Below are 12,487 nucleotides of genomic sequence, written 5' to 3'. Positions count from 1 at the left end.
GGCATTCTGAAATCCTGAAGAAAACAAGGAGAGCCTGATGGGGGCGGGGGCATCTTCACTAGAGGGGCCAGGATACCCACACTGGCAAAGCTAGAGCAAGACCCTGGAAGGATCAGAATGAAAGTTCCCTCCGGCACTGCTGGCAACTCTAAGCTGCCTTAAAGCTGGCTTAGTTCACAATGATATAGGTGGGAAGGCCCTTAGATAAGCACTCAGCTAGAAGCATCCCAAGGAAAAGACCTGTACTCAGCATCCAGAACCCAGCACTAGGTCAGCCCAGAGACAAGCCTCAGGGATTATGGAGTGAGGAAAAGAACTAAGGAGGCTTCCAGCACCATCTGAGAAAGAAATCTGGAAACGGGAAACTCAAGACGTCTTCTGAAGCTTTGGCTTCCTCAGAGCTGACTTGATTTTCATTAATTTCTGCATTTCCCTGTGAGACTTAACACTCAGACCACTGGGTTAATTTTGAAGAAAAAGGAAGAGAGGAGCAGCTTTATACCATCTTGGTTTGGGGTGAGGCTAATCCCTAAAATCAATAGAGAGTTGGTTTTAGACAACCAGATGACCCAGGAGGCACCCATAAACTGGCTTCTTTCTCTCCTCTGCTCAAAACCCCAGACTGGGCCCCTCACTTACTCAGTCTTTCTTCTTCCAACAGGCTCCTCCTCTGCGCCGTCAGCGCCACTGCTTTCATACTGTACAGGGATGTCCGCTGCCAGCGCCAAGGGCAGGAGGCTAAAGCCATCTTGCCACCGGGCCTCTTTCAGAGCCACCTGGACACCAACAATACCCAGGCTGCGCTGTAGCTCAGGCAGAGTCAGTGGTCGCAGCCATGTGGCCAAATCCTCCCCTCCTTGCTGCCCACTGCTCCGGGCCTGCACGAAAGGGCATGCTGGGAGTGGGGGCCCCTGCTGGGACCTCTGGTTCTGAAGACAGCAGTCGACATGGGAGGTGCTCTCTAACAAAGAGGTGTCTGGGGGAAAGACCTGGTCTATGGCATCTAGCAGGTCCAGCTGGAGCTGGGATTGGACCCAGGGTGCCCAGTGGTACAACTGTCCCAGGAAGGGCAGCAAATCAAGGTGGCCGCTCAGCCAGGCACGATATGGACGGAGCAGCTGCAGCACTGAATGCAGGTAGTGCCAGGCTGCAGGGCTGCTGTCCTGCAGCACAGCTAAGAACAGAGTTTGGAGCTCAGCTACCAGGAGCTTCAGCCTTGGTAGTAACTCAGTTACTGCCTTCAGGAAGTGACTCTGTTTCCTGTGATGGTGCTGAGACTCAAGGGCACCAGATGATTCCTCTTCAGGAGATGAGCCCTCCCTTGTCTGGGAGACCAAGGGGAGCAGGGTATTCAACTGCTGGCGAACCGACCTTGCCCACTGCTCAGGGTCCGACTGCCAATTCCAGGCTCCTGGCTGCCGAGCCACATCTGTTTGGCCCAGCCCAGGAAAGAAGCAAGAGAGGGGCCTTAGACGCTGGTCAGGGGATGGTCGGGCTCAAAAGGGTTGGAGGAAAGAAGAAGGGAGGGACTTAAGACAGAGAAATGGGATCTGCTGGGCAGAGCCAAATCAGCACAAGGCCTTTCCTGGGACCCTTAACCTTACCTATAGCCTCCCCAAAGACTGGTAAGAAACCCACCCAGGACAGAAGTGGGGGCCCTCCCGTGCACAAGTTCCTTCCCATCACCCAGGATACTGTCCCCCTCACCTGGCCTAAGGGGTGCAGGAGGCAAGGGAAGGGGAGAGAGAGGGATCTGGCGATGAGGTTTCATCAAGGAGCACCTGTTGGGAAATGGGCTAACTTAGACTTGGGTCCTAGGCACAGACTCACTCTGCACACAGCCACCCACACTCAGAGAGACGGGCAGACAGACCACTGCAGAGGCAAACTGCTACACACACGGAAAACGACTCAGAGAACCTCCATAACAGTGAGGAACCGTCCCCGGGAGTGGAGCCTGGCGACCGACCGTGTGAACGAGGAACAGGCAGGAACAGGCGCGACTCAGAGGCAGCAAAGCCCCAGTCCTATCTGCAGGCGGGCTGAAGGGGCTGTTGAGGGCAGCAAGCAGGAGTGGCCATAGAGCACACTTGTCAGGATGGGCGGAGGGGCTAGCAGGAGGAGGAGTTAGAAAGAGGAGGAAGGAGGGATCTTGGGAGCGTAGGAGGAGAGGACCTTCCAGGGAGCAACAGCTAGAGTGGTCCCACAAGGCGAAGGGTAGCGAATGGGGCGCTATGGACGCACGCACTCCACCCCCTCCCAGCTGTTAGAACGGTTACTTGACGCCTCCAGGGAGGCTCAGGCTGCCGCCTGGAGCACCCGCGGTGAGCCAGTAAGGGGCGGGGCCAGGGGCGGGGTCAGATGCCCGTAGAGACGGGGGGCGGGGCCAGGCCGAACGTGCCTGCAGGCTGCCTACACACCTTGGGAATACCGGTCAGCGTGGCCCGCACTGAGTAACAAGGACAAGGTTGATTAAGGGAAGTAGCAATCCTGAGGGCTCCGTGGGCAGGTGTAGTCCTTGCACCTGTTTATCCATTCACTGAGCCGCAAGGCTAGCGCCAGGCACCAACGACCTGTCACTGAGACCACTTCGCCCTCCCCCACTCCTGCCACACACATACCCACCTCCCCCATCTCACCCCTCCCCAACCTTTAATAAGACAAATTCTTTTATTTATTAAAAAAAAATTTTATTTATTTATTGATTTTACAGAGAGAGGAAATGAGAGGAGAGATAGAAACATCGATGAGAGGGAACATCGACTGGCTACCTTCTGTATGCCCTCCACTGGGGATCGGCCCACAACCTGGGTATGTGCCTGACCGAGAATGGAACCGGCGACCTCTTGGTGCATTGGTAAGTGCTCAACCAATGAGCCACACCGGCCTGCAAAATTCTTGATCACAAGAAGCTCAAAATCGGGGGGTGGGGTTGAACGATTAAAACAAAAATAGAAATTCAGCATATAATAGTCCCACCTGGGCTGTGAAACCTAGATCTGCATATCCAACTGCTTATTTAATGCCTCCATTTGGATATCTGATGAGTATCTCAAACTTGAAAACTTAAAATGTCCCAAACCAGACTCCTACCTGTCCCACCCTGCCCCAAAGAAACCTGCTGCTTCCACTGTCTCCCCCATCTCAGTAAATGGCAAGCCAGTTTTTCCAGTTACTCAGATTAAAACTTGGAGTCACCTTTAACTTCTCTCCCTCCCTACCCCTCCCATTCTCACATCCCATGTCCTATCCTTCAGCAAATTCTGTTGGCTCTAGCTTCAAAATATATCCATAATCCAACTACTTCTCACCAGTTTAAAGGCTACAGCCTTGGTCTAAGCCACTATCACCCCTCACCTTGGTTATTCCACAGTTTTCTAACTGTCTCTCTGCTTCTACCCTTGACCCTACAATTTGCTCTTTGCAGAGCAGCCAGTGACCCTTTTCAAATATGGGCAGATCCTGTCATTCCTCTGCACAAAACTCACAAATGCCTCATCTCATTCTTTCAGACAAAAGCGGAAGTTCTATGATGGTCCACAAATGGCTATCTGTCCTGCTCTCCACATTCACTCGACTCTGGCTGTGCCTGGATCACACCAAGCAGGCTCCCACTTCAGAGCCTAGTACATCTCTGTGGCTGTGTAATAAATTGCCACAAACTAAGCAGCTTAAAAACAATACATTTAGTATCTCACAGTTCTGTAGATCAATGTCCAACATGGCTTGACTGGGTTCTCTGTTCAGGGTATTGTGGTCCTGAAATCAAGGTGTTGGCTGGGCTGGGTTCTTGTCTGGAGGCTATGGGGGAAAATCCTCTTCCAAGTTCATTCCTGTTGTTGACAAGATTTAATTCCTTGTGCTTGTAGGACTGAGGTCCCTAGTTCCTTCCTGGCCATTAGCCAGGGGACACTCTCAAGTCCTAGAGGCCACAGCCTTCCTTGCTAAATGGCTCCTCCATCTTTAAGCCAGAAACAGTTCTTCAGACCCTTCTCATGCTTCAAATCTTTCTTTTGTTCTCTTCTGCAATCAGCCAGAGAAAACTTCCTGCTCTTAAAAAGTTCATGTGATTCGGCTAGGACCACCAGATAATCTCCCTTACAGTCAAGTATGCTATATAACCTAATTTCAGAAATAAAATCTATCATATTCGCAGTCTTAGGGATTATGTAGGGTGTGTACACAGGGGTTGGGAAATCTTAGAAACAATCTTAAAATTCTTCCTATAGTATACACATATACTATAATAACAAAAAGACCAAAAAATACAATGACTTAAACATGATAGAAGTTTATTTTTTCTCTCATATAACTATCCAAGTATAATCACTCCAGGACTAACATGTTAGCCCTTTAGTTGTTCTGCCTTCTCCAAGGAAGTGGTCCTGGTCTTCAAGGTCCAAGAGAGTTTACACCATGTCTGCTAGGTCCCATCCCAACTAGTGAGATGGGGGAAAAGAGAAAGGAGAAAGCATACTCTTACTTTTAAGGCAATGCACACATCACGTGGTCACATAGACACACCTAGCTTCAAGGAAAGCTGCAAAATAATCTTTATTTTCAGTGGTCATGTGTCTAGATAAAAGTCAGGGGTTCTATTAGTAAAGAAAAGGGACAATGGATGCTGGGGGACAACTAGAGGCTTAAACTACAGTGAACACTCTTCGTCCAGATGTACACAAAGCTTACTCCCTCCTTTCAAGTCTCTGCTCAGAGACCACATTACTGAGTTCTTCTCTGGCCACCCAATATAAAATAGCAACTCTTCCCACCTTCCTTATCCTTCTTACTCTGCATTATTTTTCTTTATAGCACTTATTACCATCTCATATAAATATTTAGTTGCTTATTTCTGATTCCCTTGACTAGAAACATAAGCTCCATGGAGGCAGATTCTGATTGCTCTCTGCTCTCTCCCCAGCCCCTGTGCAAGGCCCCATGAGTAAGTGATCAGAAAATATTTGTGGAACAAATGTGTAAATGTATAGCAGTCTTCACAAGTAAGAAAGGACAGATTCGAGTCAGACTACCTGGACTGAACCCTGATTCCACCACTTACTAGTTGTGGGATAATTTACCTGTTTCATTTTTGTTGTTGTTGTTAAATGAAGATAATAATAATAGTATCTACTTTGTAGGATTGTTGTGAGGCTAAATGAATTACTGTATATAAAATTCTCAGAATAGAGCCTGGTGGATAATAAGCACTTGATGTAATTGATATGTGTTTTTATTGTTGTTTACGCCACTCTGTTGACATAATGGTGAACAAGCCTTAAGAGGATTCAGTGATGGCATAAATAAGGGTATGGGCAACCCTTCCCAGAAAGGACAGAGTCACAGAGTCACAGTAGGCCTTAAAGGATAAGGCCTTATGACAGTGGTTTTCCAGACAGACAAAGACAGAAGGGAATTCTGAGCCCTCAACATCACATAAAAATCTAATTGTTTCTATTGCCAGTTCACTCTTCCATTCTGTGAAGACTATTTCAAACCTCCTATACTCTCTCATCTTCCTTTTTCTTGTACTTTACTCTTTGATAATTTCACCTCCTATTTAAAAACAACAACCACAAAAACAGATGCTATATTAATCAGGGTTTTCCAGAGAAACAGAACCAATAGGATACAGGTATATACACATAAAGAGATTTATTTTAAGGAACTGGCTCAAATGTTTGTTTGGGGCTGGCAAGTCCGAAATCTGTAGGGTAAGTCAGCATGCTAGAAACTCAGGCAGGAGTTAATGCCTCAGTCTTGAGGCACAATTTCTTCTCAGGGAAATCTTAGTTTTTGCTCTTATGACCTTCAACTGATTAAATGAAGCCCACCTACATTATTGAGGGTAAATTTTGTTTGTTTGTTTGTTTGTTTGTTTAAAGTCAACCAATTGTAGATGTTAACCACATCTATAAAATACCTTCACAGCAATACATAGAATAGTGTTTGATTAAATAATGGTACTGTAACCTAGCCAAGTTGACAAATAAAACTAACCATTACACATGCTTTTTTAAAGGAACTCTCTCAATCTCCTGTAACCATATAAAAACACTACTTAAATCTGCTTTCATCCATTCATCACCACTTCCTGTTACCAATAAGAGGTGCTCCTTCCCTCTCTAAAGCCAAGCTCTAGACTTTTGCTCTGTAACTATTCTCTCTTGCCATTATCCAACCAACAAATATGTACTAAGCATCTATGCTAGACACCATTTTAGGTGGTGACATCAGTGTACAAAATGATAACACTGACAAAAACTGAATTATGGAGCTTACATTCCAGTGGAGGACACAGTAATAAATAATACACAGAATAAGTCAACTATGTGATAGCACTGTGGAAAAAAACAGAGCAGAGGTTAAGTACAGATTCGCTTCTGTCTCTTTAAATTACAAATCTTCTTTTTGTTATTATGAATAGTAGATTGAACTGGGAGGAGACTCAAAGATGTTCATTCAACAAATATTTATCAAGCACATATTATATGCCAGGCACTGTGATAAGAATGCAATGGTGAGCAATACAAATATGGACTCTGACCTCATGAGCAATTATTGGAAGTGCTACATGCCAAAGAACATGAAGAATTATGGGAGCTCTTTGAGGAAAAAGTATTTGAACTAAGTACTCATGAATGAATGAGTAGTTTGGTAGGTAGAGGGAAAACATTGCAAGCCAGGAAACAGCAGGTACAAAGGCCTTGAGATGGAAGTGTATGACAGGTTAGAGGAATCAAAAGACTAGTGTGGCCCTGGCCAATTTGGCTCAGCAGTCCAAGTGTTGGCCTGAGGACTGAAGAGGCACAGATTCAATTCCTGGTCAAGGGCAGGTACCTGTGTTGCAGGTTTGATCCCAGCCCCAGTTGGGATTGTGCTGGAAAAAACTAATCAATGCGTCCCTCTCATATGGATGTTTCTCTCTCTCTTTCTCTTTCCCTCCTTCCCTTCTACCCTATTTAAAAGTCAATGGAAAAATATCCTCAGGTTAGGATTAACAGCAACAACAAAAGGCTAGTGTGGTTAGAGCAGAGAGGAAGAGAAGGAGGTGTGATTCAGTTCAATTCAACAAACAGTATTGACAGTCCAGTGTTTGAGTCATTGATAAGATACAGCTGCGGTAGGCAGAGCATGGATCACGCAGGGCCTTGTAATTTATGTGCAGAATTTCAGTTTTTATCCTAAGAATGCAAAGCTGTTGCCAAGTTTTAAGCATCAGTTTGTGTTTTCTGGTCTACGAAGGAAGAACAGGTTGGAGGGATGCTCAAGTGGACACGAGAAGCAGTAGCAATTGTGATAATCCTGGTGAGAGATTGTGAAGATGGACAAGCAGACAGAACCAGGGATATTTAGAAATGTAAACTAATGGGATTTGGCAGTTAAGTGCAGGGATGAGTGAGGTTTCTAGCTTCTGCAACTAGATGAGTACTTTCATCCAGGCATAGGAGGAAGGTTTATGAGGAAACATGTTGAGGTGGGATGTTTTTAAGACACTAAAGTGGAAAGGTCAATGAAGTGGCTCAGAGGAGAGATCTGGGAGTCATCAGTAACCAAAGCTCAGAGTGGGGATGAAACAATCCTAGAAAAAATAGACTGAGAAAAAACAGGGCCTAGAGAAACTTTCAAAGCCTGGAGGTGGGTGAGCCTGCAAAAAAGCTGTGGCCAAAGAGGTAGTAATAATACTATGTGAGTGGAACTGCAGATACTGGTGGAAGACTGTTGATTAAAAACTGGTCAATACTACCAGAGGCTACTGAAAAGTGAAGTAAGCCGAGGCCTGGGAAATAACCACTGGATTTAAGAATCTGAAGATCACTTGGTGAGCCAGTGTGACCTCAGTAAGAATCATTTCCATAGAATAAAGTTTGTAGAAGTCAAAACAGACTGAGTGGAGGAATGGGATGGCGAGGGCCAAAGTATCCAACTGTTTTCCATATAAAGTAAAAAAAAAAAAAAAAGGATGGTAGCTGGAGGGAAAATGAGCTAGAGTGGTTTGTTTTTCTAACAGGGGAGTCTTTAGCATGTTTAAACACTAATGAGAATTTAGGAAATTGGGAAAAACTCAGATGCCCAAAGGACTAGAATTCAGGGCACATGTATAGGCATCGGCCTTACAAAGAATGCTGGACCTGTTTAGACAGGACAAAGAAAGATGCAAATGTAGGTGGGTGACCAGATGTGCAAGTTCTCAACTGACAGCTTCTACTTTTGGTCTAGGAGGAAATATGTATTTGCAGAAATTGAAGAAAATGATGGTGGTGGGGAGGCAGGGCTAGTAAGAGGCTTAAGAATATTCGTTTGAAATACTCATTGCAGCAAGCAGGAGATAACTGGAAAAATCCAGTGGGATTATAGGGGCTCAGACATCTATGGTAACTAGATTCATAATTATATAAATCTGCTTTATACTGATTTCCTTGAACAACTTTTAGCTGTCCAAATGCAGAGACAAATGTCTCATCTAAGCATCCAAAAAAGATGAGAGGTAAAGAAATGCAGTCTATTCTAAGAGAATCACTAGAATTTAAGCTGGAAGGAATCTAAAGATAAAGTAGAAGCAATGGCCTCACTGCTCCCGTGAAATCAAAGAATAATAGTAGAGGAATAGTTCAACAAAGTGGAAGGAATATGGTCAGTGAAAAAGATTTAAGTAAATAGTGTTTTGAAGATAGAGCAGTTTGGAGAGAAGACAATGGCCAGGGTATAACTATGGGAATGGATGTTTAAAAGAGTGGAAATCATTACTGTGTCAAAGAACTAAAAGACCAAATTATTGAATGAAGTGTCCACGTAAACATAAAAGTATCAGTGACTGGATAGGAAGACCAAGGGCTAGTTACTTAGAGAAATATAGGAGAGTAGTCGTTACTAAGGACAAATAACGAGAGGGTGGTACACTTGAATAGCCTCAGAGGAATCACTTTGCAAAAGAGGAGGCAGTTATGTTCTGAAGCCAGAAATGACAGGAATCCTAACCCTCACTCCAGTGTCTGTGGTAAAGAGATAAAGTTTTGTCAACATTTATTCCTGTTGTGCTTGAAACATTACATGTGCTAATTATGCCAATGGCAAGACCTGAGGGAAGACTCTGGCGATGCTGGAAGATTGATGGTAACAATAAGGTTCTTTAAAGTATTGAGAGAAAAGAACCAGGACAGAAGAGGTTGAAAAGTTAAGAAAGAGACTAATTGATGGATCAGACTGAGGGACACTTGTTTTTCCATGCTTGGGGAGAGGTTTAGTGCAGATGAGTAAGCAGACAGAAGCTCTGGAAGTTCAAAGAACTTGTATTCTCCTAGCCCTTCTCCAGTAATTAATGATTACGAGACATGGAAACACAGATAATTCACAATCATCTGGAAGTTTAATTACATGGAAATTTGTTTCAAGGACACCCACAAATGTTGATGTGGAAAAATCCTTCTACCAGCAGAATATCCCAGGTCCCCATTTCCCTGTCTCTGGAAATTGGGATGTTCACAAGTTGTTTTACATGCATTTATACTTTCCAAGGAAATAATTTTATTGGGTAGCTATTAAGCCGCTTGGTAAAGAAGTTCCTGGTCAGCAACTGTTACTTTCTAATAAACCTTTCTATTCAAAATTTGTTCAAGAAATAGCAGCTAAAAAGGCAAAAAGCTAATTGGAGACACTTTTTTTCAGTAGGTCCCTGTGCATAAGATAACTTCTAGTACATTCTGGATTCTTATTTCCTCATCTGATAAGTGTGGGATAATACCTCTTACTTGTACTTTTGTCATAAAGATTAACTAAGGTAAAACATAACATATACCAATGCCAGAACCTATATAAAGTAGGGGCTCAATAGATATTATTTTGAGAGGTAGACTGGTAGAGTAAAAAGAACATGAATTTTGGAGTCAGATCTGTATTTTAATACAGGGTCTCTTATTAGAGAATTTTAACCTCCTGAGCTGTACAAGGGAGAAAACTGTGTGCTCTGTTGTAAGAAGTTATTTTTATTATTAAGGGAACCAATGTCTAAGAGCTCCCATTTCCTCTGTAAAAAATGAAACATGGTCACCTGATGGGGAAGTTGAGGGTACGGTGATTAAGGAGAGCAGTGAAGGTATAATTGCCATGGTGATTAAAGACAGCAAATAGACCAGGAACCCACAAAGGGTTGCTTTTTGGTAATGAGGCCTTGGTTGAGGTTGGAAACCTTAAATACTTAGTGGCATTCATTACACAGCTGTGTTTTTCTCTAGCAGTTTGAATGGAGGAACAGAAAAGATTAAATAGCTGGAATGATACAAAAGGACACAAAACCAGCAAGAAAATGTGATGGAGTGATAGGTCATTCACACTGCTGAATGCAGAAGTAAATTCCACATCGGGGAGGCAATAAAAAAGAACAGATAGGCTGTAATTAGAAATCACAGAACAGGCACAGTGGGAACAACATGGGGTAGAGTGGAAGAGCTGGAATTAGGAGATTATAAATAAGCAGTGAGACATGAAGGTAATATTAAAGAGATGCCAAAGATTTCCCTTTATCCCTTCTTTTCCACAACCACCACCATCTACTTCTTTGGGGGGTTTCTTTCTCTCAATTTGCCCATATTGCAGAATATGGTCCCCCGAGTCTTCCCTTTTTGGACTCTCCCTGAAGACCGGCACAAAGACTTCTTTGCTTAAAGGTTTTACGGCTCATTCAGGAAGATCAAAAATACTAAGAAAGTAACAACTTAGGGATATGGTTAGTTTCAGAACACCCAGAATTCTAACAGGTTTAATCTATCTGGAGCTACTGACTTATAAGGAGGTAGTCCCTAAAAACCTGTGATTTCTTTTATATTTTAATCCTCACCTGAGGATACTTTTCTACTTATCTTTAGATAGAGTGGGAAGGAGGGAGAGAGGGAGAGGGAGAGAGGGGGAGGGAGAGAAGGACAGAGGGAGAGGAAGAGAGAAACACTGATGCAAGAGAAGACACAGCAACTGGTTGCCTCCCGAATGACCAGATCAGGGCTGTGGACGAACCTCAACTGAGGTAGGTGCCCCTGACCGGAATCAAACCTGCAACTGTCTGGTCCTTGGGCCAAGGTTCTAACCATGGAGCCAAACTGGCCAGGGCAAAACCTGTGATTTCTTGATCTGATGTCCTTAGCTATCTCCTCCTTTCCCTAAATCTGGCAGAATTCCTTCTTGTAAGACACAGTCCACAAAAATAAAAATAAATAAAAAGAAGTTAGGAATGAATGCATATCTGGCTCACAAGTGAGCCATTAAAGTGAGACAAGTTTAAATTAATGACAGCTACACAGAGCTCCCATTTTCTGTCATCTGGCCAGGAGCCACGTTCCTGTTGCTATTACCAACCTTAAATTGTACCCACAGACCTTGCTTTAACTAGGTGCCTGGAAAGGAATGCTGAGGTTTTCCTTCTGCAGGCAGCAGGCAATTTCTCTGCTGCCAGGATTGAAGCCAGCAGATATGCACTGACAGATAAAGGATGGTGCCAATAAAGTGGACAAAGCTTCCCTGCCCAGAACATAAACCAAGCAGAATAAAAGCGGGTTTATTAGCTCCAGGAAAAGGAGCAACAGTACCCAGCGCTCAGTCAACTCCTAAAGGCTGCACGCAGCCCAAGGTCCACTGGCTCCTTCAATGTGAGGGTCCATCCAGTGCCTCCCTTCCTGGGGTTGGGGGTGGCTAGCTGCCTGCTGGTGAGTTTCCGGGCTGTTCAGCAGCAACGCCGGGCACAGCCGAGGCAGCCTCGTAGTCCGCGATGCGGCGCTGTACCAGGGCAGGCATGAGCTGCACATAAGCGGCCATGAGGCGGTGGTTGGAATGGATCAGCTTCCCAGCACAGCTGTGCAAACAGGCCTCCTGGAAGAAAGACAGGGCGGGAGTAAAGGGCAGAGGGGTCCTGGCAGGTCCGTCTCCTTCCTTCTCATCCCCAGCCTAGGGGCGAGGGTCATGGAAAGACCTCCGCCAAAGGTGAGGGAAGTGGGGGAGCAGGAAAGCAGTCCGCGGTTGATTGTCCCCACCTCCTCGGCGTCCAGAGCTCGGTGGTGCAGGCTGGGCACGCAGCGCTGGAAGCAGAGTTCCGTCATCCGATTGTAGACCAACAGGAAGTCCCGCAACTAGGAGAGAGGGGGACCAGAGACTCGGCGATAAGGGAGCCCACACCTCCACCCAAGGCCGCGCCGCCCTGGGTTTGCCATGACCGCGCACCACAGCCCAATGTCCCCAGCCCTGGGACCCCTGGCTCGGTGGGGTCCCCGCCTGCAGACGGCGATGCGGGCTGAATGTGAGGCCCTGAAGCCACTTTTGGCTGCTACTCACGTTTCTCAGCTGCTGCTGCTGCTGCTCCATCCCGCACAGGCACGCAGCCGCCCTCACTTCCGCTACAGCGCCTTGGTAACGCCCCGGAAATAATCTCTCGCGGATCCCGGGGGACTGAAGGGTCGCCCTGCCCCAGCTTTAATGTCACTTCCGCCCTTATCACCTGCGACGTGGC

At 45.5% G+C, this 12,487-nt stretch overlaps 2 protein-coding genes across 3 annotated transcripts in view; both read right to left on the bottom strand.

Moving 5' to 3' along the window:
- The window catches only part of DNHD1 (dynein heavy chain domain 1), a gene marked incomplete at its 5' end in the record, with an annotated part of 55,987 nt that extends 54,770 nt beyond the window's left edge, over positions 1-1,217 (bottom strand). Inside the window, 1 exon segment of the mRNA XM_036242201.1 lies at positions 640-1,217. Coding sequence (XP_036098094.1) covers positions 640-1,217 — 578 coding nt within the window.
- A 3,168-nt stretch (positions 1,218-4,385) lies between these two features.
- On the bottom strand, positions 4,386-12,400 carry TIMM10B (translocase of inner mitochondrial membrane 10B). Of its 2 annotated transcripts, XR_004956709.1 has the most exons (4): positions 12,313-12,400; positions 12,015-12,110; positions 11,574-11,853; positions 4,386-4,439 (listed from the first exon to the last, which is right to left on the bottom strand). XR_004956709.1 is itself a non-coding variant. In XM_036242231.1 (3 exons), exons 1-3 carry the CDS (start codon positions 12,340-12,342, stop codon positions 11,677-11,679), a joined length of 303 nt encoding a protein of 100 aa, XP_036098124.1. In that variant the 5' UTR covers positions 12,343-12,400; the 3' UTR covers positions 11,045-11,676. The 2 variants fall into 2 exon arrangements, 1 of the variants encoding a protein (XP_036098124.1); XM_036242231.1 differs by lacking the exon at positions 4,386-4,439 and having other exon boundaries at positions 11,045-11,853.
- Positions 12,401-12,487: the final 87 nt, after the last annotated feature.

Source organism: Molossus molossus, unplaced genomic scaffold, assembly GCF_014108415.1.
Source record: "Molossus molossus isolate mMolMol1 unplaced genomic scaffold, mMolMol1.p scaffold_m16_p_41, whole genome shotgun sequence".
In the NCBI taxonomy this organism is placed as follows: domain Eukaryota; kingdom Metazoa; phylum Chordata; class Mammalia; order Chiroptera; family Molossidae; genus Molossus; species Molossus molossus.
The sequence above is the reverse complement of the archived record's forward strand: the minus strand, read 5'-3'. Positions and strand labels throughout refer to the sequence as shown.